The sequence below is a fragment of the Nicotiana sylvestris genome, chromosome 2 (genome assembly GCF_000393655.2).
Source record: "Nicotiana sylvestris chromosome 2, ASM39365v2, whole genome shotgun sequence".
NCBI classification, from domain to species: Eukaryota; Viridiplantae; Streptophyta; class Magnoliopsida; order Solanales; family Solanaceae; genus Nicotiana; species Nicotiana sylvestris.
The window spans coordinates 68489178-68513809 of record NC_091058.1 but is presented as its reverse complement, the minus strand read 5'-3'; the positions used below and the strand labels follow the sequence as shown (position 1 = coordinate 68513809).

General features: G+C 39.6%; 2 protein-coding genes across 2 annotated transcripts; one reads left to right on the top strand and one right to left on the bottom strand.

Moving 5' to 3' along the window:
• Positions 1 to 5279: 5279 nt before the first annotated feature.
• On the top strand, positions 5280 to 11611 carry LOC104238490 (serine/threonine-protein phosphatase 7). Its single transcript, XM_009792852.2, has 5 exons — positions 5280 to 6026; positions 6784 to 7278; positions 9569 to 9715; positions 11002 to 11109; positions 11256 to 11611. Exons 1-5 carry the CDS (start codon positions 5478 to 5480, stop codon positions 11328 to 11330), a joined length of 1374 nt encoding a protein of 457 aa, XP_009791154.1. The 5' UTR covers positions 5280 to 5477; the 3' UTR covers positions 11331 to 11611.
• Positions 11612 to 12705: 1094 nt separating this feature from the next.
• On the bottom strand, positions 12706 to 24386 carry LOC104238491 (protein transport protein SEC24 A-like). The gene is made up of 14 exons (XM_009792853.2): positions 24217 to 24386; positions 22173 to 23271; positions 21930 to 22068; positions 20698 to 20888; positions 20166 to 20273; positions 19874 to 20077; positions 19496 to 19727; positions 18330 to 18479; positions 18052 to 18208; positions 17715 to 17842; positions 17293 to 17615; positions 17025 to 17213; positions 14351 to 14590; positions 12706 to 13361 (listed from the first exon to the last, which is right to left on the bottom strand). Exons 2-13 carry the CDS (start codon positions 23250 to 23252, stop codon positions 14357 to 14359), a joined length of 3135 nt encoding a protein of 1044 aa, XP_009791155.1. The 5' UTR covers positions 23253 to 23271; positions 24217 to 24386; the 3' UTR covers positions 12706 to 13361; positions 14351 to 14356.
• Positions 24387 to 24632: the final 246 nt, after the last annotated feature.

Below are 24632 nucleotides of genomic sequence, written 5' to 3'. Positions count from 1 at the left end.
CATAGAGTCGGGTGATGCCGTTTTATCAAAAATAGCCGAATGTTCCCAAAAGGGACGCCGAAAGGCTGACTTTGTATAAACGGCCACTTCTGTCATTTTTTTTTATTGATTGGTTAACTCGCACAACCTTAAAATCTTCGTCCCTGAAGTGCTGAAAGGTCGTGTTCGAAAAATCTGGTTTTTTAGGAAAAATAATAAAATCATTTTGAGTTAAATAAATTTTGGTTTGTTTAATCATATTAATAAATGTGCAGAATGAGCACGACTCAAAATGAACCTTTTTCAATCATGAATAAAATCCCCCTCCAGTTGCGGCTATGGTGGAATGATTTAGGCAAAGAAGGGCGTGACGAAGTCAAGAAACATCTGAAAGGTCTCACGAGTTTGTTGGGTATCAGGCCTCGAGGGGATATTATAAGGGCACTGGTCCCTTACTGGGACCCTGCGCACAATGTCTTCCACTTCTAGGACTTTGAACTCACCCCGACTTTAGAAGAAATAGCAGGGTACATCGGCAGTGCTGAGGTTCCGTTGAGGCATAAATACCTGGTTGCTCCAAGAGCCGTAGCGCTAGTTTTTGGACTCGTTGAAGATAGTCAGAACAATCCATAACCCTGACTTGGCAAAAGGTTTTTGCACTCTGAGCTTCATATACCAAAGATACAGCCACATAGGAGGATTCGACAAGCCAGAAAACAAGTTGTGCAGCAAAAGTAACCGTCGAAAGTGGGATGAACATAGACGGGTTGCTTTCATGATAACCTTCTTAGGGATTTTAGTGTTCCCAAGAAAAACGGGAATATTGACATAAAGATAGCTGGGGTCGTCAGTACTTTGCTCACTCAAAATGATAGCACGCTTGCGCCCATGATTGTATCTGATATGTTCCGAGCTCTCACGGCCTGCAAAGTCGGAGGGAGCTTTTTCGAAGGGTGTAACTTGTTATTGCAAATGTGGATGACCGAACACCTATGTCACCAAGCTCAGTTCCTAAGCCATGGATCTTTTGAGAAAACCTGAATAGAGGAGTTCTACACCAGAATTAATGAGGTCCACCTACCTGAAGGAGTCTCGGCATGGACCTCATATTTCCGGAACCTCAACGCCAGTCAAATACAGTGGACACTGGGATGGTTACCGATCGATGAAGTCATATACATGCCAGCAGCTAGGCCCCATTTTCTCTTGATGGGACTTAAGAACATTCAACCTTATGCACCGTATAGGGTTTTGAGGCAGCTTGGGAGGTGTCAGATAGTTCCGAAAGATGAGGATCTAAGCACCCAAGTGATTGAGATCAGTTCCGATGGCCAGTTTCCTGAAGCAAGGGCCGCCAGATTTGGAGCCAATGTCAATACTTGGAGGTAAATACATGTGTACTGAATCAGGCAAGAGGGGAAGTTTCACCCGGATATCAGGCTTGGTACAAAGGGGAAGTGTCGTCTGGAAGGCCGGCTAAAAGACCTCACCTTCAAGAATTTGCCAAGTCCTCACAAGAACATTGGGACTGGTTGGCAAAGGAAAACGAATATAGGGCCACAATAGGCAAGCTGAAACAGCAGGTCATAAATCTTCAGTTTGAAAAAGAAGTTGAGACCGCAGCCAATGAAGGGGACAGAAAGAAATCAGCCCAAGAGAATGACTCCCTTAGAGCTCAAAATCGACGAGTCATAATGGACGCCGACAACCAACGGAGGACACAGTCCGATAAAAGGTTGATAGCAGGGTTAAGGAATCAGGTCATTGAAAGCCGAAAAGACTTGGAAAGATCCGAGGCTAGCATAGCAAGAATACGGGCCAGATGGGCAAAAGGTACAGCAGCACGAAAAAGGCACATATGGCAAGTGAGAAGGGATTATGAAGGGAGCATTGCAATATTGAGAGAAACAAATTCCACTCTCAGAGATCGGGTCTTTAAACAAGCCCGAGATGCTAGAACGGACAGGGAGCGCTGCTATGATTCAATAGCCCGAATGGAAGAACAAATGGAGAGGTTCCAAGATCAGCTCATTGACAACACTCAAGTATTGGGACTAAAGAATCAACGAATAGAACAGTTGTGTATGGAAAGGGATAGAATCAGGGGTAGGATCGATGAGATTGGGCACTACATCACCACGAAGTGTTTAGCATGTGAGGAAATGCCCCGTGACACCCTTTTCGCCTCAGTCATGGGTTATGTCCACCGGATTATGGAAGAATTAAAAGGCTTGCAAAGAGGTCTGGCCCCAAAGCCCGCGGAAAGGCCGAACGATGCCTCGCGAGCACCAAGATTCAAGGCTTTAATGTATCCCTAATTCAAGTCTGCACTTGTTGTTTTTAAGAGTCTGTTGTCTACCCCTTTGTTCTCTTTTCATATCAAACAATGTTAATAGTGGAGTATGTATTTTGATTGTCTTTTTTCAAATGAGTAGCTTGTAATAGTGGAGTATGTATTTTGATGGACCACTCGAAACAATTGTGGCGGCCTCCAAACTCTGCCCCCTACCATGGAAGCTCGCCCGAAACAGGCATCGACTCCATACCTAGGCTGGTATCACCACCGGCTTCAGACACTGCCAAAACAGGATCACCCCCGAGGATGCCTCGATCAAAAGCATCCCCTCCGACATTATCCTATGCCTCTTTGACGGAGCCTCTTCGTCATCACCATGAGAAAGTTCGTTCGCCAAATGAATCGTGGGGACCTGAGTGTCCGACCGAGGAGCAGCCTCTGAATAACCAGATCTGGATGCGGACGCGATTTGCAGAATAGCTAGATTCTGGACGCCCTCATCCGTAGTTGCCACTAGCATGGGCCTAGCAAAAGAGGCCGACTGATGGAAAGTAAGAGCGGGATCCCTCACCCTTCTCGCCCCTCTCCGACCTGCCAATAAAAGATTCGACCAAATGAAAATGTAAGGCAAAGAAAAATACAAAGCAAAGAACTAGATAACTACGACCGAGACAAGGCGACTTACCTGCGGAAGGTTTGCACCCAAACCTCTCGTGAAAGGGTGCCCATTCTCGAATTCCCATCGTATGAGGTAGAATCGAGCTCATCACCCGCGAATATCAGCAACTTGTGGAGGGGGTAGTCTCTCGGCAGCAAAAATAAAAACTCAACGAGATCGCTAGAGGAAAACAACCAACAACCATTTTTTTTAAAAAAAGAGATGAAAAGAAAGGACTACGGGAGAAATCCTACGCCTCGGGGTACTCAACGGGGTAAGACACAACGTGGTCTGTGCGGACATAGAAGTAGTTTTCCCAAAACCGGCGGTTGGTCTTGTCATCCAGCTTCACCATCAGGCCCTTAGTGGCTCGGTGTCAAAGATGTAGCATGGTGCCCCTATGGAAGCTGGGGACGAAGATATGAAGTAGGTGTTGGAGAGAAACCCCCCGATTGGCCAGCTCCACGTATTTGATGCGCATTAAGAAGAGTTTGCATATAGGAGGAGAGTTGAGCCAGACACACCTCGTAGAAGCGGTAAAAATCCGCTGCCAGAGAAGGGAGGGGAAGCGTGTATCCGATGACAAAAGGGTATGCATAGAAAGTGCAGTATCATGGGCAGTGTATATGCACAACGTCAAAACCCGCTGGAACGAGTTCGATATGCTCAGGTATTCTCCATTTGGCTTTAAATACCGCGAGTGTCGCGACATCCATCGTAGAAAGAACAGGTTCCAGCTCATTCTTAGCAGGGCAATTGAAATTCGTCCTTGCCTTCCCTGGGTGGGGAACCACCTCATCTACCATCGGAAAACTCTCTTCCTCTGCCAGACCCACCCCCTCTTCGAGTAGAGGTATATCGTTTTCCGGTACTGGAGCACCAACAACTCGATCAGGGTTAGAAGAAGCACTAACCATCACTTCGGGTGACTGTATAGGTCGGGAGTGTAAAGAAAGGAGGGTAACAACCACGAGGATTGTTGGTAGAAAAATAAATACGAAGAACTGAAGAAGAAGGAAGAATGCCCTAAGATTGTCTTGTAAACGATTGGGAAACACTACATTCGAATGGGAAACTTTTTCCTACTTATAAAAGATATGGATATGCTCGTTTAAGAAACCAATCGCCGCTTTTTTTCAAAAATAATGGAAGGGGCACGAGAAACGATGCAACACACAAAGAACGTGTGCCATAATGACGTTTGACGAATTTAATGTCATTTCGAACTGACATAGTAGTATGACGAAGCACTCAAAATGTCACATCATCATCTCGCTAAGAGGTGCTCGCACATCGCCCAATACGCTCAGATTTCTCAAAAGTTTTCTTATTGACTAAGTCCGCCCATCAAGCTCGCCCAAAGACGACCTCAATAGGCGGATAGACTAACTATATGGATCGAAATCTGACCACACAAGAATCGGTACAAAAAGGAATGGCGAGGGGTCGATTAAGTCGTGGTTGTATTCATAAGACACCATAACGAAGAGCATCTCGGCCACGATCAAGGTCGAACCATCAGAAAGCCTGTATGGCGAAGTACACACCATGACACTTAGGGAGGTCGACCTAAAGTGCACTTGGCAGATTAGGGTATTCTGGCTAAGGACCATTGGGTAAAGGGGAATACCTATTATATATAATACTAGGTAAGAGAATTTGAAAGGGGGATTTTTCTTTCTCTCTGAACACAAAAGAACGGGAGAATGTTTCTGAGGAAAAACAAGAGAAAGTTTAGAACTTGGCTACTGATCTTTGTAATCACCATTATGGAATCAATAAAGATAGATCTCATAGCTGTTAATGGTGCACCTTCTTTTTCTTCTTTATTTTACAGTACAGAATAGTAGTGTCAAGAATTTAAGCCCGTCATATACATTTGATACCTTTTACAATCTTAAAGAGTTCATGAGCTTAACTATATCCTATTTTTCCTACTCAATATTCTTTGATCTAGAGTTAATTATACTTGGCTATGATTTATCCTTTATTTTCTTATTAATTCGTTTTAAGAAAAGCTTTAACACTTTTTTGGTAAAACAATAATGATGGTGGAAGGAAAGAAATTGAGGGGAAGGGTAAAATGGGTTAAGCGGGCTAGGGTGGGATGTCACGTGGTATCTACCTCATCAAATATCTGTGTCATGTAGGATTGGATGTTCATATTGGACAAACTTAACGAAATAGGTATATATTTGAATCAATAGTATTACGACAGAAATATATACAAATCCAAGATATAACGAGGAATATATTTAAATATTTTCTAAGAGTATATATATTTGGCCTTTTCCGTTTCAAGAATAGCGAGTTGCATCGCAAACCAGGCGAACTGAGCTGTCAATGACGCAGCACCAACACATTAATTACTAATACAAAATTTGGGCTTCTCTCGTTTCCCCATGAACATACCCTGTCAACAAAACTACTTCGCACAGTTCCTTTTCTATTCTTGTCTCACTTCTTCTGTGAACTGAAAACCTAAACAAACATAATTAAAACGAAAAGAGAAAATAGGAATATAAAGATCCGCATCCAGTTGAAATGCTCGAACCAGAACCACCGGCCACCGCCGTCAGTCTACCATCAGAAACGCCGCCACCGCCGTCATCCGACGAGGACTTTTTCTCGTCAGCATCGGCGGCTTCAACGTCCTCCGCGTCATCGCCTTTAACTCCAATTCCTTCACCACAGCCTCATCCGCAGATACCCATTTCATGGCCCCAAGACGGGACCCTAACCCTAGCCTGGGTTACAAATCTAATGCTCGCATTCGATTGGGGATCTAAGAATCTTCCTCCGGCTGAGCTCCCATCGGTGTTACCAGTAGAAGCTTTTGATCGGCTCGTACTGACGGCGTCAAAGATGCTGCATAAAGAACCCAATTGTGTACGTATCGATAGCGGGTCGGGTTTGGGTCCGGAATCGAGGGTTGTGGTGGTAGGCGATGTGCATGGTCAGTTGCATGACGTCATGTTCTTGTTAAAAGATGCGGGCTTTCCGTCAGATGATCGGTTCTTTGTGTTCAATGGGGATTATGTTGATAGAGGAGCTTGGGGTCTTGAGACCTTCCTTCTATTGCTCGCTTGGAAGGTAAAAAAAAAACTTCTTTTAACAAGGGTTTTAGCTGATTGTTGTAACTTGCACAGTTATTTCTAATCTGAATATTATTAAGGTAATGTAGTTTGAAACTCAGTTTTGGTAGATATTAGTAATCCGGATTAATTATGCTGCTATCATACCCGCGAAAAGTAATTTTATTATGCTTATTACGTAGCTACGAGTTGTGTTTCGGTGATAAGATAGAAATATGTGTGTTTGTTTATGGAAATTATATGAGCAAAAGTGATAGTTGATCAGGAGTGTCACTTTACGGGGTCACTTTGCATGGAGAGTTAGATTCTTGTAGAACTTGTGGAGCTTCTGTTTAGAGAGAGATATTTTCTCACTTTGTCTATGACAACGCCATTTAACATTTCTAAGGGTGCACAACGACAAAATACTGAAGCAAAATGAGATGGTGATCTGTAAACTATTAAGTACCAGAATTCATATCAATTCATGGTAATATGTAGAATAGGGATATTCAGTTTTGTGTTAGGTTTTATTACCCTTTGTCTTCCTAAAGTGCTGTATCAAAATGAATTTTCCTTGGTTATATTGCTTCAGTCTTGTACCTTGTTTTGCTGGGAGATAGTGATATGCGTCAAGCAGCTGTGAGTTTATAGCACCTTACTCTTGATATTTTGATGTTTGTGGCTTTGAACTCAACTGGTCCTCGAATATGAATTCCTATGAGATATCAGACAAATGCAACAGTGGATATTTAATGGAGCTGTATGTTTTTCAGGTTTTTATGCCCAGTAGGGTGTTTCTCCTTCGTGGAAATCACGAGTCAAAATATTGTACCTCTGTGTATGGTTTTGAAAAGGAAGTTTTAGCCAAGTATACGGACAGAGGGAAACATGTCTATAGGAAGTGTTTAGGATGCTTCGAAGGACTTCCTCTTGCCTCCATTATTGGTGACAAGGTCTATACTGCACATGGAGGTATTTTCCGCAGCATTCCTGTCACTCCAGCGAAAAGAGCTAAAGGGAAGAAGAATCGCAAAATAGTTTTGAATCCTGAAGTAAGTGCTTTATCTCTTGGTTCTTTGGAGGAGTTATTAAAAGCCAGGAGATCTGTCCTTGATCCTCCTTGGGAAGGTGCAAATTTGATACCTGGTGATGTCTTGTGGTCAGACCCATCAATGAAGCCCGGACTTTCCCCGAATAAAGACAGAGGAATTGGTCTCTTATGGGGTCCAGATTGTACGGAAGAGTTTTTGAAGACGTTGAACTTAAAGGTATACTGCCTAATTTTTATTTCTTTGTATATGCTCTTTTCTTGTTGTTATTGACACCGCCCTGCCGCTAAGTTAATTCTAAATTGTCTTTAACCAGATCTTATAGTACATTCTTATCATTCATTTCTGAATGAACATATACAATATAATGTGTCTTGTTTGACGGTTTTACGGTTGAATGATGTGATTGAACGTACTATTTGTCAGAATATAATCATTGAGTGTGTAGTTCTTGGATTAGATTTCAATAGCTTCTGTTTTAATTATGTTTAGTTGAGGAGTAAGTAGAAGGTTACGACTTACCAGGAGTCCAGGACAGCTACATGTCGAGGAACAAAGGTGATTTTTCTCATATATAAGGGAAGTAAAAGAAGAGGTGGAGTTAAATTGGAAGGTTTAGGTACCCCTACATGGTAGTTTTTTTAATTGTTACCCCTCCATGGTGGCTTATTAAATCCTTCCGAAACTAAATGGAAAGGAGAAAGTATACCACTCTTGTTCACTTCTTACCTTTCCAATCTTATCAGACAACTGGGTGCAAATTGATTAATATCTCACCTAAGTAATGAAACCAGCTATTTTCTCTTCCTACCAGCTATTTTCTCTTCCTTTACTCTCCCCTCAATTTTCTGGAACCAAACATGGTGTTAACCTTTGTGCTAGTTCCTGCAGTTTTTGATTCATCCATCCATGAGAGTACATCAGGAAAGGATTCACAAACTGCAGTTGCTTTATTATTATTTTTTATCTTACCCCCCAAATTTTCACTGGGACATATTTTTACATTGATGTATTTTAACTTGGTCATAACAATTCAAATATACTTTTTTTGTAACATATTAAGTCACTTAATATTTGAATCCATCAGTTTTCTTCTCATATGACTGACTCTTCAAATGGTGGGTCGTTGCCTGATGTGTATACTCATGGAGTTCTGTGCTCATCTCATTGCCATTTCAACCTGTATGATGAACTTAGAAAATCTACTATCAGGCAAGAGAAATGATCCAGTGTACTTTCAAATGGAAATTAATTAATTATCTGAATGTTTTGAGTTCACAAGAAGAATTAGCATAACCAATCCAAGCAACTCTAAGAGGTTGTCATGACATAAGATTTCTTGCGCGTGTCCTATCCTTCCTGTGCAGGGTAACGCTCTTTCCTTAGTTCCGAACTTTGGTTATTAATAATAGGACAAGGTCGTACGTTTTCATATAATACAGTGTGCTCTCCTAGGTTGTGGCCTGTAGGGCTCTCATCTCACCCTTACTTTCGTCTTGTGGTATTATGGACTTGCTTTTCAATCAAACTGATTTCATAACCATAGAGAAAGACTCCTTTGGGATCAGTCTGCAATCCTGGATGTAGTAGTCAATTATGCGACCTACAAAGAGTTGATGCACCTCTTTTGAATGTTAATCAGAAAAGTCTTTTCATCCTCGTCCACCTGAAGGGGGTTGGGTGTAGCATGTTTTTCTTGAGGAGAGCACTGCTCTCTATCTAGCTGCAAGGCTATAGTGTTAACCAATTACAAGCGCATAAGTTTTAGACATAGCTATACTGAGAATCTAAGAAAAGCATGCAATTTCCCGTAAGACAATGATCTGGTTGTTGTTTCCTAAAAACTAGTACATAAAGATAGTAGTGCACATTAATACCTGAAGTTCTTTGCTCTTTCCAACATAGCCAATCCAATGTAGCTGGACACCAGATATTTCCTAGAGATACATACTGAACAACCTCTGGAGATGAATTTACTTGTATTTTGAAAGGCAAAACCAACTCAGATTTAGCTTTATCGTGCTGCAACATCGCTTAATAAGGATGAGATAACACTCTGTTGGACATTGTAGCTGTAATAAGTCGCTAGTGTTCATTTTTTCCTGGAATTTTGTTTTCAAAGAAATAATATTTTCTTCCATAAATGTAGTCCTATCGTTTAATTGAAAAAAGAAAAAGAAAAAGAAAAAAGCTAAAAATGGTATGAGATCTTAATCGTAAGTATTGATAAATAAAAATTGCAAGTATCTATCAACAGAGCATCTAACCACCTAAATACTGAGGAAAAAGTGAAGAAGCACAAAGGATTAAACATATTTTTGGGAGAAATAGGCCTCTTGAGTAATAATTCCGATGTTCAGAGTTATTCCATCTATCCTTTGTATTTTCCGATTACGTTGTTCACATAGCTTTAGGTTCTTGTATTTTATGTGAGCTCAACACCTCCCTTTGTAACCTTTAACAATGAGAAACTTGCTAACATTTTGGTCTTCAATTGTTGCTGCCTCAGTTGATTATAAGGTCACATGAAGGTCCAGATGCAAGGGAAAAGCGACCTGGACTTGGAGGAATGGATGTGGGGTACACTATAGATCATGTTGTCCCATCCGGGAAACTGATTACAGTATTTAGTGCCCCAGACTATCCACAGTTTCAGGTATCTTCAATTTTGTCATTCACTATTCTTTAATCAGAAAATTCACCTTACAAGGTCACCTTTTGTCAACAGTCAGAGTTTGTATTTTGTGTTATACACGAGTATGGTGTTATCTTCCCTCTATGAAAACCTTTGTCGTGTTTACTTTCAGCCATCTTGTAGAAGGGTAGTGCCGTTACACTATGTTATTGTTGATAGAATATGTAAATGCTTGTAAGCTTTGTTAATCCTGAATTACTTTTCGTGAAAATATGTGCCTGAGCATACTGATGGCATATTAGGAACATTTATCATCTACTGCCATGTGCTTTCAATGATTGCATCAGTCAGATGTAGAAATGGGTAATAATGAGTTGCAAGGTGTCTTTGTTCTTTGGCAACCAATATTTACCAAACATGCATAAAGAACTTCATTCTTCAGAAGTCATATCTTTCATATGCATCCTTTTGGCTAGAAAATTTATGGACTGGTCAGCGAATGATTTCCAATTAGAAGTCGGACAATTAATGCAGAGAAGGATACTCCTTGACTATGATTTTGTAAGTTTCTTAAAAGTGTTCTAGTCTAAATTTTCAGGTGGTGAAGTTCTGGTGATGCTTTTTATAGCAAAAAGACCTGAAGTATCTGAAGTATGGCTAGCATTAACCGAAAAAGATATCTAAGAAAGCTGTAAGGAAGCTTGTAAGGAAAGTTGTAAAGAAAGCTTAAAGTGAAATGAACATAATTTGATTTATTATGATGATTGGACGGTGTCCATTTTTACAAAAGTGTTCTACGTGCGAGGCTAGCTGTTATGTGCCTAGATCGCTTTTCTAACGTATCCCAATTTAATGCAAAAATCTTGGCACGATCTAGTTAATGACAGACTGCCCTACTTTTTGTTCGTCTGCACGGTTGCATGTTGAAGAGTAGTTTGTGGGCTTGATTAGTCATATTATAAACTGAATTTCCAATGACATAACCGGCTGTGTCTCTGTACTTGGCCCATTTTTTGGTGGAGTCCCAATAATCTTTCATGCTTTCAGCCTGGTAAAGGGAAATAAAGCCCACATTGCTTGCTCAGGTCCCTGCCCAAGTTTGGTGTTAACACAACCAATTGTCACTTCTAGGAGTATTAAGAAACATGCAACACTTTTTGCAAGTTTCCTAAGGTTCTATGAAAATAGACTAAATTTAGGCATTCAGCATGCAAAAAGTTTAAAATATATCTGATGCCATTTTCATACCTGGAAGCTGCAGTACAAATGGAGAAACTTATCTTTCTTGTTTGTGCTCGTAACTGCAGGCAACAGAGGATAGATACCGAAATAAAGGAGCATACATTATTTTGGAACCTCCTAATTTTGACGTCCCTGTTTTCCGTAGTTTTGAAGCAGTTACTCCAAGACCAAAGGTATAGAACAATTTGAAGCATTATCTTCTGTTGAACTGGATTCATGGGGTGTTCCTTCGCTAATAAAGAGTAAATTTTCTTTAAAGTTACTTGCATCTTCCTTGCTGTTGAATTTTGTAATAACATTAAGTAAATTATTGTGACAGGTAAATCCGTACTATGATTTTGAAGATGTCATTGATTCTGATGAAGAACTAGACTTGGCATCTATGGCTACATGAAAGTGGTTCCCATGATCAGTGTGGCGTTTGCAAATCCTATCTTATTTGTACAATATTTGTACATGTTTCTATATTGTTTTTGAGGTGATATGAGTAAAATTACTGCTAAAGTATTTATTCCTCCAAAGCTGCCTTGCCCGATAGAGAAATATGTATCATGGTTTTTTACTCGGAGCACTAGTGGTACAACTCTTTTTGTATCAACATTTATATTGGTTGCTTCTAGTATAACTAATGTCTTTCATGCTGCTTGTTTTTGCAACCATGGAGGACTTTACGTACATGTTATGCTTTTGAGAAGGTTTGTCTTTCAGTGAAATGTCCACTTGATTTCTCCAACCTTCTTCAGGACTTGAAGACTTCTCATTTAGATGGTCCAAAGTTCTGGTCTTGGGAGAGTTGTTATATGTTTTTTCAGATTGATCCATATTAATTAAGCTACATGTTTGTCAATGGGAGATGGGACTATATTATAAGGTTCCCTTTGTTATGTTGTAAGAGTTGCGGGGTTATTTGGTAGTAGTTTCCAATGAGCATGAAGCCTCCTATCTTCAAGTTATTCTCTACTCTAGTTTTACCTCAAAGGAAACGAAGAGTGGAAAACAGAAAAATTAGAAGAAGAGTCGGAACAATCCTATTATACAACCGACATTGCAATATGTTGGTTTTTTTTATTACGTTTCTTGTTGGATTAACTCTTTGGTGGTTACTTGTTCGAAACACAAGAGTACCTGAACAATTTCACGGCCTTTGTCCTAGGATGTTCTGTGGCAGGTAATTAAGAGAAAAGCTGCATGCTCTTTTCCTTTGTCTTGACTCTTGATAAAAGCTTTTATTTTCTAGAAACATGTTATTTGTACTCCATGATACTTTAACCGACACTTGAAAAGCTACTGCCTATCTCCAAAAGCTTGGCTTCATCGTCATATTGTCCTCTCCTTCATTATTGCTACTGCACCGAAGCTTCCATATCCAGCTCCAATGGCTGTGGTTGCAGAATTGCAGCTAGTGGTCGGAGTTTTTTTAAATTGGAGTTGAAGGCGGCAAATTGATGGGGGAGGAGAAGAAAAAAAGCTTTCTTTTATAAGTGTCAACCACTGTTTGGTCCATTTTCATGGCAGCCGCGTGAATATCACTCCATTTTCAAATAGACTATAACTAAGGTGTTAACATAGGCACATTTAGTTGAGTACTAGTAGTAGTTATAATCTCACGCATAACAAAATTCTTTCCGGTTTGCCAATGATAAAAACCAAAAACCGAAAAAGCAAACTGAGAAATCCTAACCAAACAGAATTTACTTTGGTTCAGATTGGATTGTATATCTACAGCACCAAGATTCCAAAAACCAATAAAATAAAATAAAACAAAATAATCAGATGAAACCCTTCTTATTGAATATTGATGCAGATGTATCCCAAGGGAAATACCGTAGAAAAAAAAAGAGAGTAATAACCATCCGCATTACATTTCAGCTCAACAAAAAATTCATTATGGGCAGCAAATATTGGATTATTGCAAAGAAATGCAATGTACAAGATCTCTACAAAAGTCCAAATAAATCCCACTGAAAAGGCACACCCTATCCCCACAACAAGATCCAAAAAATAATTTAATTAACTGCAATATTATTATATTTAATCTCATCCCACTCTAACCAGACCAACATATGAAAGTAAATACTAGTTAATTAGCATTCCTTTCATGTTGTTCACCCCAACCAAAGGGGACAGCGCTAGCACACAAGGACGAGCACAATCTTAATATCCCTTCCTCATCTTAATGGACGACTGGTCCAGGTGTATGAAATGATCCCAACATGAGAAGAGAGAAAATATTAGTTCTTCAACTAATGTTACACGGCAAATCAGGTAGCGCAGCAATCAATTATGTCAATTAACACTAACAGCAGATTTCTTCCATGGAAGCTTTTGCTCATTGGATGAACCATCCATAGTTGGAGCTGACAACTAGACCAACTTATTCTGGAATCCGCACTCTAGACCATAAAAGCGTGAAGAGTTGGGAATCCTGCTAAAATAGGAAGTGTGCAATCAGCAAGCAACCTTAAAACTCATAATTTTAGGTTTAGAGTGGAGAAATCCATAGGGGCAGTCTCTTCACCAGGAAACCTTAAGTTATTCTGTTTTCAATTCCCTTCAGATATGCAATTACAAAGATTCACCCTCCACTCTTGTTATGAAACAATTTCTATAACACAAGGAACGACGAAGAGACCAGAAAAGAGAAAGCTTAGAAACCACCAAAAAGATGAAGTCAATGGATTAGCATGCACGGCAAAAATATAACTACGAAGAGATAATAGGGAGATTTAAAATAAAAAACCAAAAATGACAGTTATGGTTCCTGATTTAAGAAATCAGAGTAACATCGTAACCATGCATGACATATAAAAATGATTACTTGGAGGTTTTCTTTTTCTTTTGATAATTAATGGATACTCCCAAGAGATTAGTCAGAACTGATAATATATGCCTGAATGTGCCATAAATAGGTGTTTCACTAAGAAAATTACCTTCACTTGGTTGGGAGCCACTGACATTCTACACTTGATCCATTTAAAATCGAAAAACGAAAACAAAAAAATGAAGCAGCTCCTTTAAAACTGTCCTTGGCAAATGACAATATTGTTCACAATCAGGAAACTAGTACCAAAACCATTCAAATCCTGAGTTGAGCCCATGAAATATAAAGGAAAACAAAAAATTAAAAACATAGACCAAGTATTACTGAAATCATGTTACTAGCTTATGATTAGTGACCCAACTTTCTTTTAAATACTTGAAATTATCACACTCGCAGAGTTTCACACATGAATGCTCTCGCAAATTTTCATCCCCTTATCGACCTCTCTCTCTACCACTCCCTCAAGGGAGAGACAGGATGACATTTATAAATAGATTGGTTGATTTATGTTCACACAAAACCGACATTCCGTCATCGTTAAACCATTTCATGAATACAAAAAAGACCAGCAAATCCTTGTCATTACTCATTACCTTAAATTATGCATTTTGCTGGACTTGCCGGTGTAATTGCAGAATCCAATCCTGATAACCATTAGAGCCACCAACTGAGTCCTCAATTAGATGTGCAAGCAAGAAGAAGCCTTCTCTAGGCTGTTCACCTTGCCTCACAAGATGGCATAGTTGATAATATGATCTGTCACTCTCCCTTTGCTTTTTAAGCAAGCCCAACAGTTTTCTTGACATTTCATTATCTAGCTCTTGAAGTGAAACCTGGTTCTCAATAGAAAAGAAGAAACAAACATTAGAGACTGCAAAACAAGCAGAAAGTTTGCAGGAGTTGAATTCAAATATCAACACAGTGAAGGTCATAGAGTTTATTTGGTATGACAATGACATAAGAGCTTAAACAGAGATGTGACGATTCGTGTAGCAGACCCTAACTTGTTTGGGACTGGGGCGTAGTTGTTGTAGTGAAGGCCATAGGGTTGAATCAGCAAAGAGACCAGCTGAGTCAAAACATTGTTCCTCTATTCCAAATTAAATGCCCCAAGTTCTGTCTTAACTCAGGTTGTGCCTAAGTTGTGTCCTCTCTCCAAACAGGTGAAGTCATTCCCTGCACTATCAAATACCTTTTTTGGGGGGTGGGGGATAAGCAAGAAATGGAACCACCCTTATTATCAAAAGAGTAATGGTAGACCGAAGACCAGATCTTTCTTTGTTTTTTTGATAACTGAGAAATCCCAGAGGGCTAGTGAAGCACAGTTCAAATTCCTCAATAACTCAACCTAATCTCCAACTTTTTCACAACTTTTATTAAAAATAACACTTCGACTCATGACTTAATATTTGTGCGAAAAGAAAATGGGGCACTTAGATTCGGAAGAAGGGAGGACCATGCACCCTTTTTTAAGGGTTTCATAAGCAAAGAATGCCCTATAAGTAAACTCATTAATAATTCCCAGTGAACATCATATCACCTGTAAACAAACTTATTCTAAAATGAAGATGTGAACTACTCAAACAAAGATTTAAGACCTATCTCCATCAAGGGATCTCTTTCAAAGATCCAGACTAAATTTAAAATTGCAAGGCAACCAAAGAGCAGTAGTTATCTCTTTTTAAATGCCAAAATCATTATGTGGGTCTAAATTTCTTATCTTCCACGTGCTTCTTTAAGTGACATACCACACTGTCAATAAAGTGTAGATGCTAAAGAACCATAAATTGTGTGCACTTGCTATTTTTTGGACAACATATCGTTATCGACTTGGATCTCCATTCCAACTACTTGGATCTCAGCATTTCAGGGAAGTGACAGATCTGAGCACTCAAGATATTGACGGAGTATGTGCCTTCACCAGAGAAGATGATGTTATGAATGAAGCTCTTCTTTAATTGCAAACCTAGCCACATGCTAGCTAGTGCTGCTGACTACTGTATGCTCCGAAAAGCAAATATACGGGAAGTTTCTACACCTTCAGGGAAAGGAACTCATATGGGAAGTTTTTGAATCTTTGGGCCTTCATTATACACTTGCACAAAGGGAAAGAAATCCTGTTCTGAGACTAACCACAAACCAGAACGTGCAAACCAACTAAAGTACTTCTAAAGTACAACTCATCCATATCTAGGAACAAAAATAAAAGAGAAATCCCAAAATATGTCAAAAGACTGCCTTAAGCATGAACAATTCTGTTAATATAGTAGACAAGGCACACAATATTAACCCTGAGTTTCAAAGTCCCATCCAGTACTCTGCTCCATTGGTCATAGGAGTGAATAAAGTTAAGATGATAACATCTAGAGCTGAACACACCAACACACTAGTAGAGAATTTCATCATCCAAGGAAAGCAAATATATAGAGGTCTAAACCAGAAACAATCCCGTTTTAGCAATTCTGTTTACATGCAGGCTAAAAGGAGAGCAAGAATTAGGCAAATGTTAAGGATTCTACAGTTTTGAATGACGTGGTATTAAAGAAAATGACAATAAATCAGTGAGAATAACAACAGGGGTAGAGCTACAATAAAGAAGACAAAATTTAGAAGATGGCAAGAGTAGAACCTTTAGGAGAAAAATGACAAAGTATAAGCAAAAAAGAATTGGAGACACTCATCTATAACCTAGTGGGGACCAATAAAGGATTGCGTGCTCTTTCTACATAAGGGGGCGGGCTCTAGCAGTAGCTTCCAGCACTTGCCTAAAGGCCAGTGTTGATTAAAGGAACTAACCCTAAATACAAATGCCTGAGGGATGATGCTACAGAAATTAGTCGCATAGAGTAAACAGAAGACTATAAACAATAAAGAAACATATAACTTATGATCCATGTAAAATTAAAAAAGGAGGCTTGTTCAATAAAAAAAGAAGGTATAGGTGAAAAGGTATAGGTGAAGTTGAATGGAGATTTTATATCCTTTTAATCAGCAACATCTATACATGGTGACACTTCCGACATGCGCTCCCTGGAACCACTTTGAAAAATAAAATGAGAACATTGCTTTTGGCTACCTACATCCTATTATCCATTGTCAAAAGTCTACTCAGATATTACCAGTTAAACCAAACCAAAATAAGTACCAAAGTAGTTGGTAGTAAAAGTGCACATTCAATTTCAGATGGCCCACTTTTTGGTCCACTCAGCACCAAATGGAACCTATTTAATATGGTTGTGAGAAGATGTGGTGATCTAAAAAGCTTACCTTAGAGTAGTCAGCAGCAAAGTTTTCTCCGAGCAAGTGCTTGATCATATCAGGAGAAAGCATTCTACCAAACCAGATGACAAACCGGAAACCATCATCGTAGAGATAGAGACCCTGGGGATCTAAGCTCTCTTTTGTAAGTGGAATCCCTTTCAAGATGTCTTTAGACTCCTCAGGTGAAGATGGTTTCTAGAAATAGAAAATTATTATGTTTTAGAACCTTTAAAGCATAATGAGCAACAATGTGGAAGGGCTGTCAGATGCATACTCTTAGAAGATATTCATCTATACGGATCAATTTAGGATACAGAAGCTTCAACAATCTTTTAACGGGCAAAGCCATCATGGTATATCCAGCAGCACATCGTTCATCAAGCTGAGCATCAGCAAATCCACCATGGAGGGCTGTTGATTTGCATAAAGCTAATCCATATAATGGCAAGTACTTCAAAGATTCTGGATATATCATCCTTCCAGCCACACGGTGCTGCACGGCATGGAGATTTCGATATTCTCTAAGAGCTTTCGCAATCCTGAGTTGAACAGAATTTCGAGCCTCTTCCAATTTAGAGGTCAGAGTTTTCTCAATTGCTGAAAGACAAGAACTTCAGCGTGAGAGACCTAAAAATACTAAAGGCGAAGGTTTAAAAGTCAAATGACCAAATACAGGAAAAGTATAGCAAAATTTACCAAGCCTGGTAAAAAGAGAAATGATGGCACCAGTATCAGCCAGGCGATACATTTCTCCTAAATCTGAAACAACAGGTGCTGCTGCCGTGTGTACCCTAATGCGCCTTTCTCCAGAAGATGATGTGTATCTTTTAATCGTTAAGAAAGTGTTCCAGGAAACCAAGTCAAGTAGAATTCGTCACGGGAAAATTCATTCATTACCTAAAAGATATATAAAAGGTAGGAAACTAATGCTTCTATAAAATATGGGGGGGGGGGGGGGGACTGGTGCAGGAGTACTCAAGAAAAATACATGAAGTGAATTGAGATCAAAACAACATTTCATGCTAAAGGATACAGTAAAGCAATTTGGAAAAATACTGTCTGGGAAGTGAGTAGTGTTTCTTCAAGGGATAACTGCATTGCATATGCTTTATCACAGTCGACAGCAGGAAGTGCTATTAGATCAGTGGATCTCAGCATGAAGTTCCCATGATAAGTTGTAAAACGGACACCTGAAAGCACCATAAAAAAACACCTTAATGACCATTACCAACATACAGTCCACAAGCTCGCCCTTTATTTCACGTGGAAGAGGAATCCAGCTTCTAGGTTAGAGTAATATAGCAAGATTACCTTTTCCACATCTTATACGCATGACAGACTCCCAAGCAGTTTCCCTTGTAAGATCTCGGGTTAACTCATGATAAAATCTATCTTTGTGAATGGAAGCTTGAAAACTTGGATAGTAGTATACCTGACCACCTGTATACTTCGCAAGCGTCCCTACAACATGATTGAAGAAAATTATACACCAATATTTCATGAGGCATACGTACCTAGACATTACCAACTGTGGTAACCAAGATTACGAACTCCCTTTATGTGTAGCTTATAATAAAAAAAATTGAACCTTGACTATAGCGATACGGAGGATACAGAAGGTTTCAGTATACCAAATAGTGTAAAGCACGACATATGTTTTCACAGTTAACTCTGTAAGTGATTTGTTCCTCTAATTCTAGTTTTGCTTATACTACTAGTGAACTTCAAACTGAAAGAACATCAAAGTTCCTTGCAGTAGTCACTAAGCTGGCCTTCCCTGATTGCCTTCAGCTCAAGGTCCCTTTATGGAAACAAGATTATGTTTGATAAAGCAAGACACTCATAGAATCCAGTGAGAGAATTTTGGGCATACAGAAAAAGAAAATGCTGGCGTAGACCTAAGTATTCATCAATGGACAACTTGAGAAGGGGGGAGGGGGGGGGGTATTTGTGGGTTGGTGTTCAAGGAATCAGAAAGGATACTAATCATCTGTCGTTGCTCACAGGTTGACTACACAATTGGGGACCCAAAGCTTTATAATAAATCAAGTGTGTCATCCAACGAAAGCGGGGGAAGGGAAACACGAGCTACAGATTATAAAGGATCAATAGTGGAGAGAGAGATAGCCTGGAACATCACCACTATGTCACTTTTGGTGCTTATGGAATGAGGAAGAAAGAGTGCGTCAATGATGTAAAAGGCATCAAAAGATCCTTCATATTTCACTTCTTAATTTGGTGTAAAGAGAGAATACCGTGTTCTATAGACAATTGGCAACTTGATTAGATGCCAGTAGACAACTTCGCTTGAGACAAACAAACAATCTGTACTAACTTTTGACAGCGACTTGATGCTAGTAATGAAAATTTTGACTCATCAAAAGGAACAATTAAAAATGAAACGAGTATTTCAGCTTAAAATGAAACACAGTTTAAATTTTTAGAGCAGATGTCCTCTATTGTGAAAGTTCAATTACCTAATGTAGCTATGTCAGTATATTTGTCACTGAAAGCATATATATTGACTGCTATCTGATACTTAGTGAAATCAGCAGCCATCTGTTTATAGAAAGGATCTTCAGGGACTCTCAATGTATGCTCTTTATCAGTTCCATAAACACGAAGATCATCTCCTCGCAGTCTTAAGCGGCCAACACCAAGTGATGGAAGACTGCTTTGAAAGATCAGCAATTTACCGCCAAGTTGGCTCTGGAAGCAGAGAGACGATATTAGTTAGTGTGAATCAACAGAAGGAAAAAAAAAGGAGATTTTACATAATGGAAAGGAAAAACTTCTTTGATACCAAGAACTTGAAAGTCATAAAATCATGTGAACAGCATAGAAAGTTCGCGCACCATAACCATGAAGGCTGCTTTAAGAGCTGGACCAAAAGCTGACTCCACATTTACATTATCCTGAAACATTGAGGGAAGGCTGTCTAGAAATGCATCGACCACAGTTCTTGATTCTGACAAGTTGACAAGGAGATCATCTGGCAATGGCACAAATACATCTTCGAGATCTGACATGACCATCATTTGAGGTTGAGTGAAGGACGACTGGTCCAAGAAGAAGAGAGTCTAGTTATTTAACAGTAAATGGATATTGATATTATGTGATAAGATTAATTTTACTCAGCTGACTTGCCTTCATGTTGTAAAAGTGTACTGTACTGTCATAAGTTATAAACCCGATCTGTGTTCTGGGATATCCAGGCAAGCTGTCCAAACAGTTCTTGATTGTTTGTGCTAAAACCTGACATAGATTTATAAACCAATTATAAAGGGCATACCAGATAAACTTGCAATTTAACAGATTATTCTACAAAAAATTGCTCTAGTAGTCAACACAAACAGAAGTTTAACAAGGCAGGCAACTGATTCTGACTAAAAGGAATATCGAATGAAACAACCAAATGAACGGAGACTCTCATGCTCATTTGTATACACATTCAGGCTTATCTATGCGACTGCTTTCCCAAAAGCATTCTAACATAAGGTGGTAACAGCAAGAGTTGCATCAACAAGCCACATGATAATGGACACATACAGAATCATCTCCTAGTTAGGCAACTTCTATGTATACTGGCCATAATTGAACATATTTTGAATTGATTTGTCCTATGCTGCAGGTAGATTCAGACTGGAAGCTCAATAACTAAAAGAACAGAAGTTCTTACCTCAAGCATTCCACTTCTCACAGCAGTCACAGATACATCGATGAGAAAAAAGTACAGGGGTGGCATCGGAGGCCGGACCATGTACTCAGCCGGAGCAATAAAGTCCACGCTACCTTTGGTAAGTTCAGGCCTTTGATCCAAATCGACTCTTCTGCCACTGGCATCCAAATGGGCGAAATATTCACCAGGAACTAGACATAAAGAGGATTAAATGAGCCCATGCATTTCAAAAAAGGACACAACATTCTACATCCTCAATATGCAATGGTAGCAATGAGAATCCGCGAGATTATTTAAAAATGACAAAAAGCACAACAACATAGCTGGGAGGCCCTGAGGCCCCTGACATTGGATGCTAACTTGTGCATATATGGCAATGAAAACAATACCATAAAGGCACATTAAAACCAGGATAGCTCTTCAGCAGTCACAATCAGAGAGGGCATGGTGGAGTATCAAAATTCTCTTAGCAGCAATTTGAATGAAAGGTGAGTAACGAGTAGAAGATAGACTGATAAAGATGCAATGAGCAGAAAGAAAGGTCTACATAGAAGTTTTCATTCATTAATAAGATAGTATAGTTTAGGTTTAAAGTTAAGTGGGGTCAATACCAATTAGTTAATCAAGGTTAAGGTTGTTTATAAAATCGGGACCAGAGGCGGATTTACATGGACCCGAGCGGTGTCACGGGACACCGCTTCGTCGAAAAATTATACTACATATGTATATAAAAATAATAAATAAAACAGAAATACAAGATAAAATCATTAAAAGTGACACCACTTGCATCAAAATAGCTCAATAATCTAGTGGTTGATACCTTCAAATTTGATGTGAGAGGTCTTGGGTTCGAATTCCCTTGGCTCCACAATTATTTTTTTTGACTGTTACAGGCCTATTGCTAAAAATAGTGACACCACTTATGAAAAATCCTGCGTACGCCACTGATCGGGACGCATTTGCTCTTGTAAGTTGTAAGTAAGTTACTTGTTAGGAAGCAATGACAGCTTCGTGAACATTAACCCACCTCCCTCCCTCTCTCTCCCAACCCCCTCCCATCCTACCCACAAATTAGGAAGTAACAAAACTTCTAATCAGAAATGCAACAGAATATTCAAGGAGGAATTTGACTATTCTAGCTACATATTACTGAAACTTTTAAGTAAAAACCAAAAGGAGAGCTCCGACAATAAACTGGTTAAAAACTCAAGAAATGAAGCAACATTATTTACCTTCATTAAGCAATGCACATATGTTACATCTCCACTTTCTTCCACTATCAGTAAATGTCACATAAGGATTTACATAAGTGCGACACCTTCTACAGCGGATGATACCAGTTGGGGCAAAATTAACTACAGGAACTTCCTCCTGCATGACGTATATTTTGCACGTAGAGCAAGTGAGATTCATATGAAGCCCTAAAAACTGTAACAATCAAGAATATAAAAGAGTACTATGTTATGAATACAAACCCCATCAGGAGCCTCGGCGAGAGGACAAACAACTGCTCCAAGAGATAAGTGCCACCTTGAAGCCAAAGACTGAGAATTCGGAATGCCACTAGTTGTTAGCCTCAAAAATCTAGAACTACAGTTCATGGGATACATATCAGACAAAACGTTCTGCTCAGGGTCATCTTCAATTGGTCTCGGTAAGACTTTAGAATCAAGGCCGGAATCAAATGATCCTGGAACAGACCCAATAGAAAAGGAACTGAAGTCTTCCACCAAACCCTGAATAGCTGACATAGGAGGCGTCGATCCTGGATGTTGAGATGTTAGAGGTGGTGGTGCTGCATAGCCTCCTTGTTGAGCAAGATATGGGGTAGAAGCTGCTGGCACTGGTGGGACATAGCTGCCTGGCTGAGAAGGATATGATACTGATTGTCTAGGTGGAGCCTGTGTAAACCCTGAAGGCTGCTGACTTATATACCCAGGAAAAGAAGATTGAAAGCCAGGTCTAGCAGCAGGATAAACTAAACTAGCTGGAGGAGAAGACGGCTGCATGGTTGCTCTGGCAGCAGAAAACTGGGATGGTATGGATGCCTGATGAACATTTGGTCTAGGCTGCAGTGTACTTGCACCTTGAGGGGGAGATCCCATCGGAACTGGAGGAGGTTGGATTTGTGGATGATGGGCAACAGGAGGTGGTGAGAAAGGACCTGAAACAGGTCTAACTGGGGGTGCTAAAACAGGCTGTCCCGGCACTGAAGTGCGTGGAGGTGGTACCTGAGCTGTAGAAGGAAACTGCGGTGCTGGGAAACGCTGGAAAGGGCCAGTGCCTGTCAGCCCATATGGAGGTGCCGATGTTGGAGGTGGCATACCGGGCGGCATCGGTCTAAAAGTAGAGGTCCCTGGTCCAACCATGGGGCCAGATGAAGACGGAGATGACATAGCTGGAGAAGAAGTAGGAGGAGCAGGCCGAAAAGCAGAAGCATCAGATCCAACTACTGGAACAGATGATTGAAAAGGACTTGCACTCTGCGGAACACCAAAAGGTGTAGTAGCAGGCCTTGAGGGAAAGGTTGGTCGATTGGGGTATTCGGTGCCCATGGTCACAAAGGACCGCTTCCTGATGTTTTTCCACCAAAACAAACAAAAAGGCATGTCATTATTATATTAGCACAAAAAAAGCAATGCAAGACTTATACATCAGCCGAAAATAGTAGGAAAGCAAAATATTTGCAGAGTTAAAGTACAATGCAAGAATGCAAAAGGGAAAAAAAGGCAAAAAAAGAAAGATAAGGACAAAGGAGAAGAAAAACAGCTCTGTCTAAGTAGTTAAATACTTCACCTGAAGCTTTTATCATTTTGTCAATGAGCAGTCCGACGAGTTTGACAGCAGATAAGGAATACTTCCGAGAAAGAGGGGACAGGGCAAAGGGTAATACCAGTTGCATTTCCTTTAGTTGCCTACTGCGCAGAGAATCTGTTTCTAGTAGCTAAATTCTTTTTTGTTTTTCTTTTCTATAAGAAGTCTCTAGTAGCTAAATCTCGTGGAGGAACACTTTAATGAAAGCCAAATCAGAACAGGTTTTGCAGGTTTTGCCTCTATCCTGATATCTTCCTTTAACCCCAGCATTAATACTGTCCCAGTAGTCTACATTCCACCATAATAGATGACAAAACAGTTACATAAGAGCAGTAACAGTAAATTATCTGTAAAGAATAGTTTATTAATTAAAATTTCTTTCTTTATCAAAAACAATAATACAATCTAGAGCAACATTCAACTCTGAGGCTGATGTTCATATCCTTTATTCGAATCAAAGTAGCATTAGCACCATTAATTCTAACAAGTAGCCAAAATCCATACGTAGTTTAACTCAACACATAAATAAAACTATATCACTCAACAATAGAATTCAGCATCTGGTCTCAGAAGATCAAAATTAAAGCAAAATCAAATTCCTTGATTCAAAAAAGGTCCAGTATTTGTAACGAAACAACAGTTCCTAATCGCACAATCAATGAGAAATTGCAATAGAAGTCATCGATTTGGATTAAGATAGATGACCTGATGATAGATCTCGCCGGGACTCCGCCGGAATAAAAGTGGAATTGGAGTAGAGAGAATCGGCGATCAGCGGCAAGCGAGGTCGACGCAATGGAATGTTTTAATAAAGCATGTTTTTTTATTCTCCTTTTATGTGAAGAACTAATAAGATCCAATTCCAAAGCGAAATATAAAACCCAGAAATTTTACTTGCAAATTGGCAAGGGTAAATATAATAGGATTAAGTTATCTTCTGTTATAAATATATTATATTATGGATGTTCATTTAGTACTCCGTTGTGAAGAAGCTTATCCATATGGGACTCCACCGTAAATATGTTTATCTATTTAGTACTCTATTGGAAATAAGCTTCCTGAAGAAGCTTATCACTTCGGTACCCGGTTATGGATAAACATTACCCTAGGTAGAAGATTAT

Bases quoted from the DNA above. Each gene is read 5' to 3' on its own strand.
- LOC104238490 (XM_009792852.2), top strand. From the start codon at position 5,478: ATGCTCGAACCAGAACCACCGGCCACCGCCGTCAGTCTACCATCAGAA. The intron at 9,716-11,001 runs GTATCTTCAATT...TCGTAACTGCAG, and splicing joins CAGACTATCCACAGTTTCAG to GCAACAGAGGATAGATACCG. The intron at 11,110-11,255 runs GTATAGAACAAT...TTATTGTGACAG, and splicing joins CAGTTACTCCAAGACCAAAG to GTAAATCCGTACTATGATTT.
- LOC104238491 (XM_009792853.2), bottom strand. From the start codon at position 23,252: ATGGGCACCGAATACCCCAATCGACCAACCTTTCCCTCAAGGCCTGCT. The intron at 22,069-22,172 runs GTTTGTATTCAT...TACGTCATGCAG, and splicing joins TCGCCGAGGCTCCTGATGGG to GAGGAAGTTCCTGTAGTTAA. The intron at 20,889-21,929 runs GTAAATAATGTT...CTTTATGTCTAG, and splicing joins ATGTGCATTGCTTAATGAAG to TTCCTGGTGAATATTTCGCC.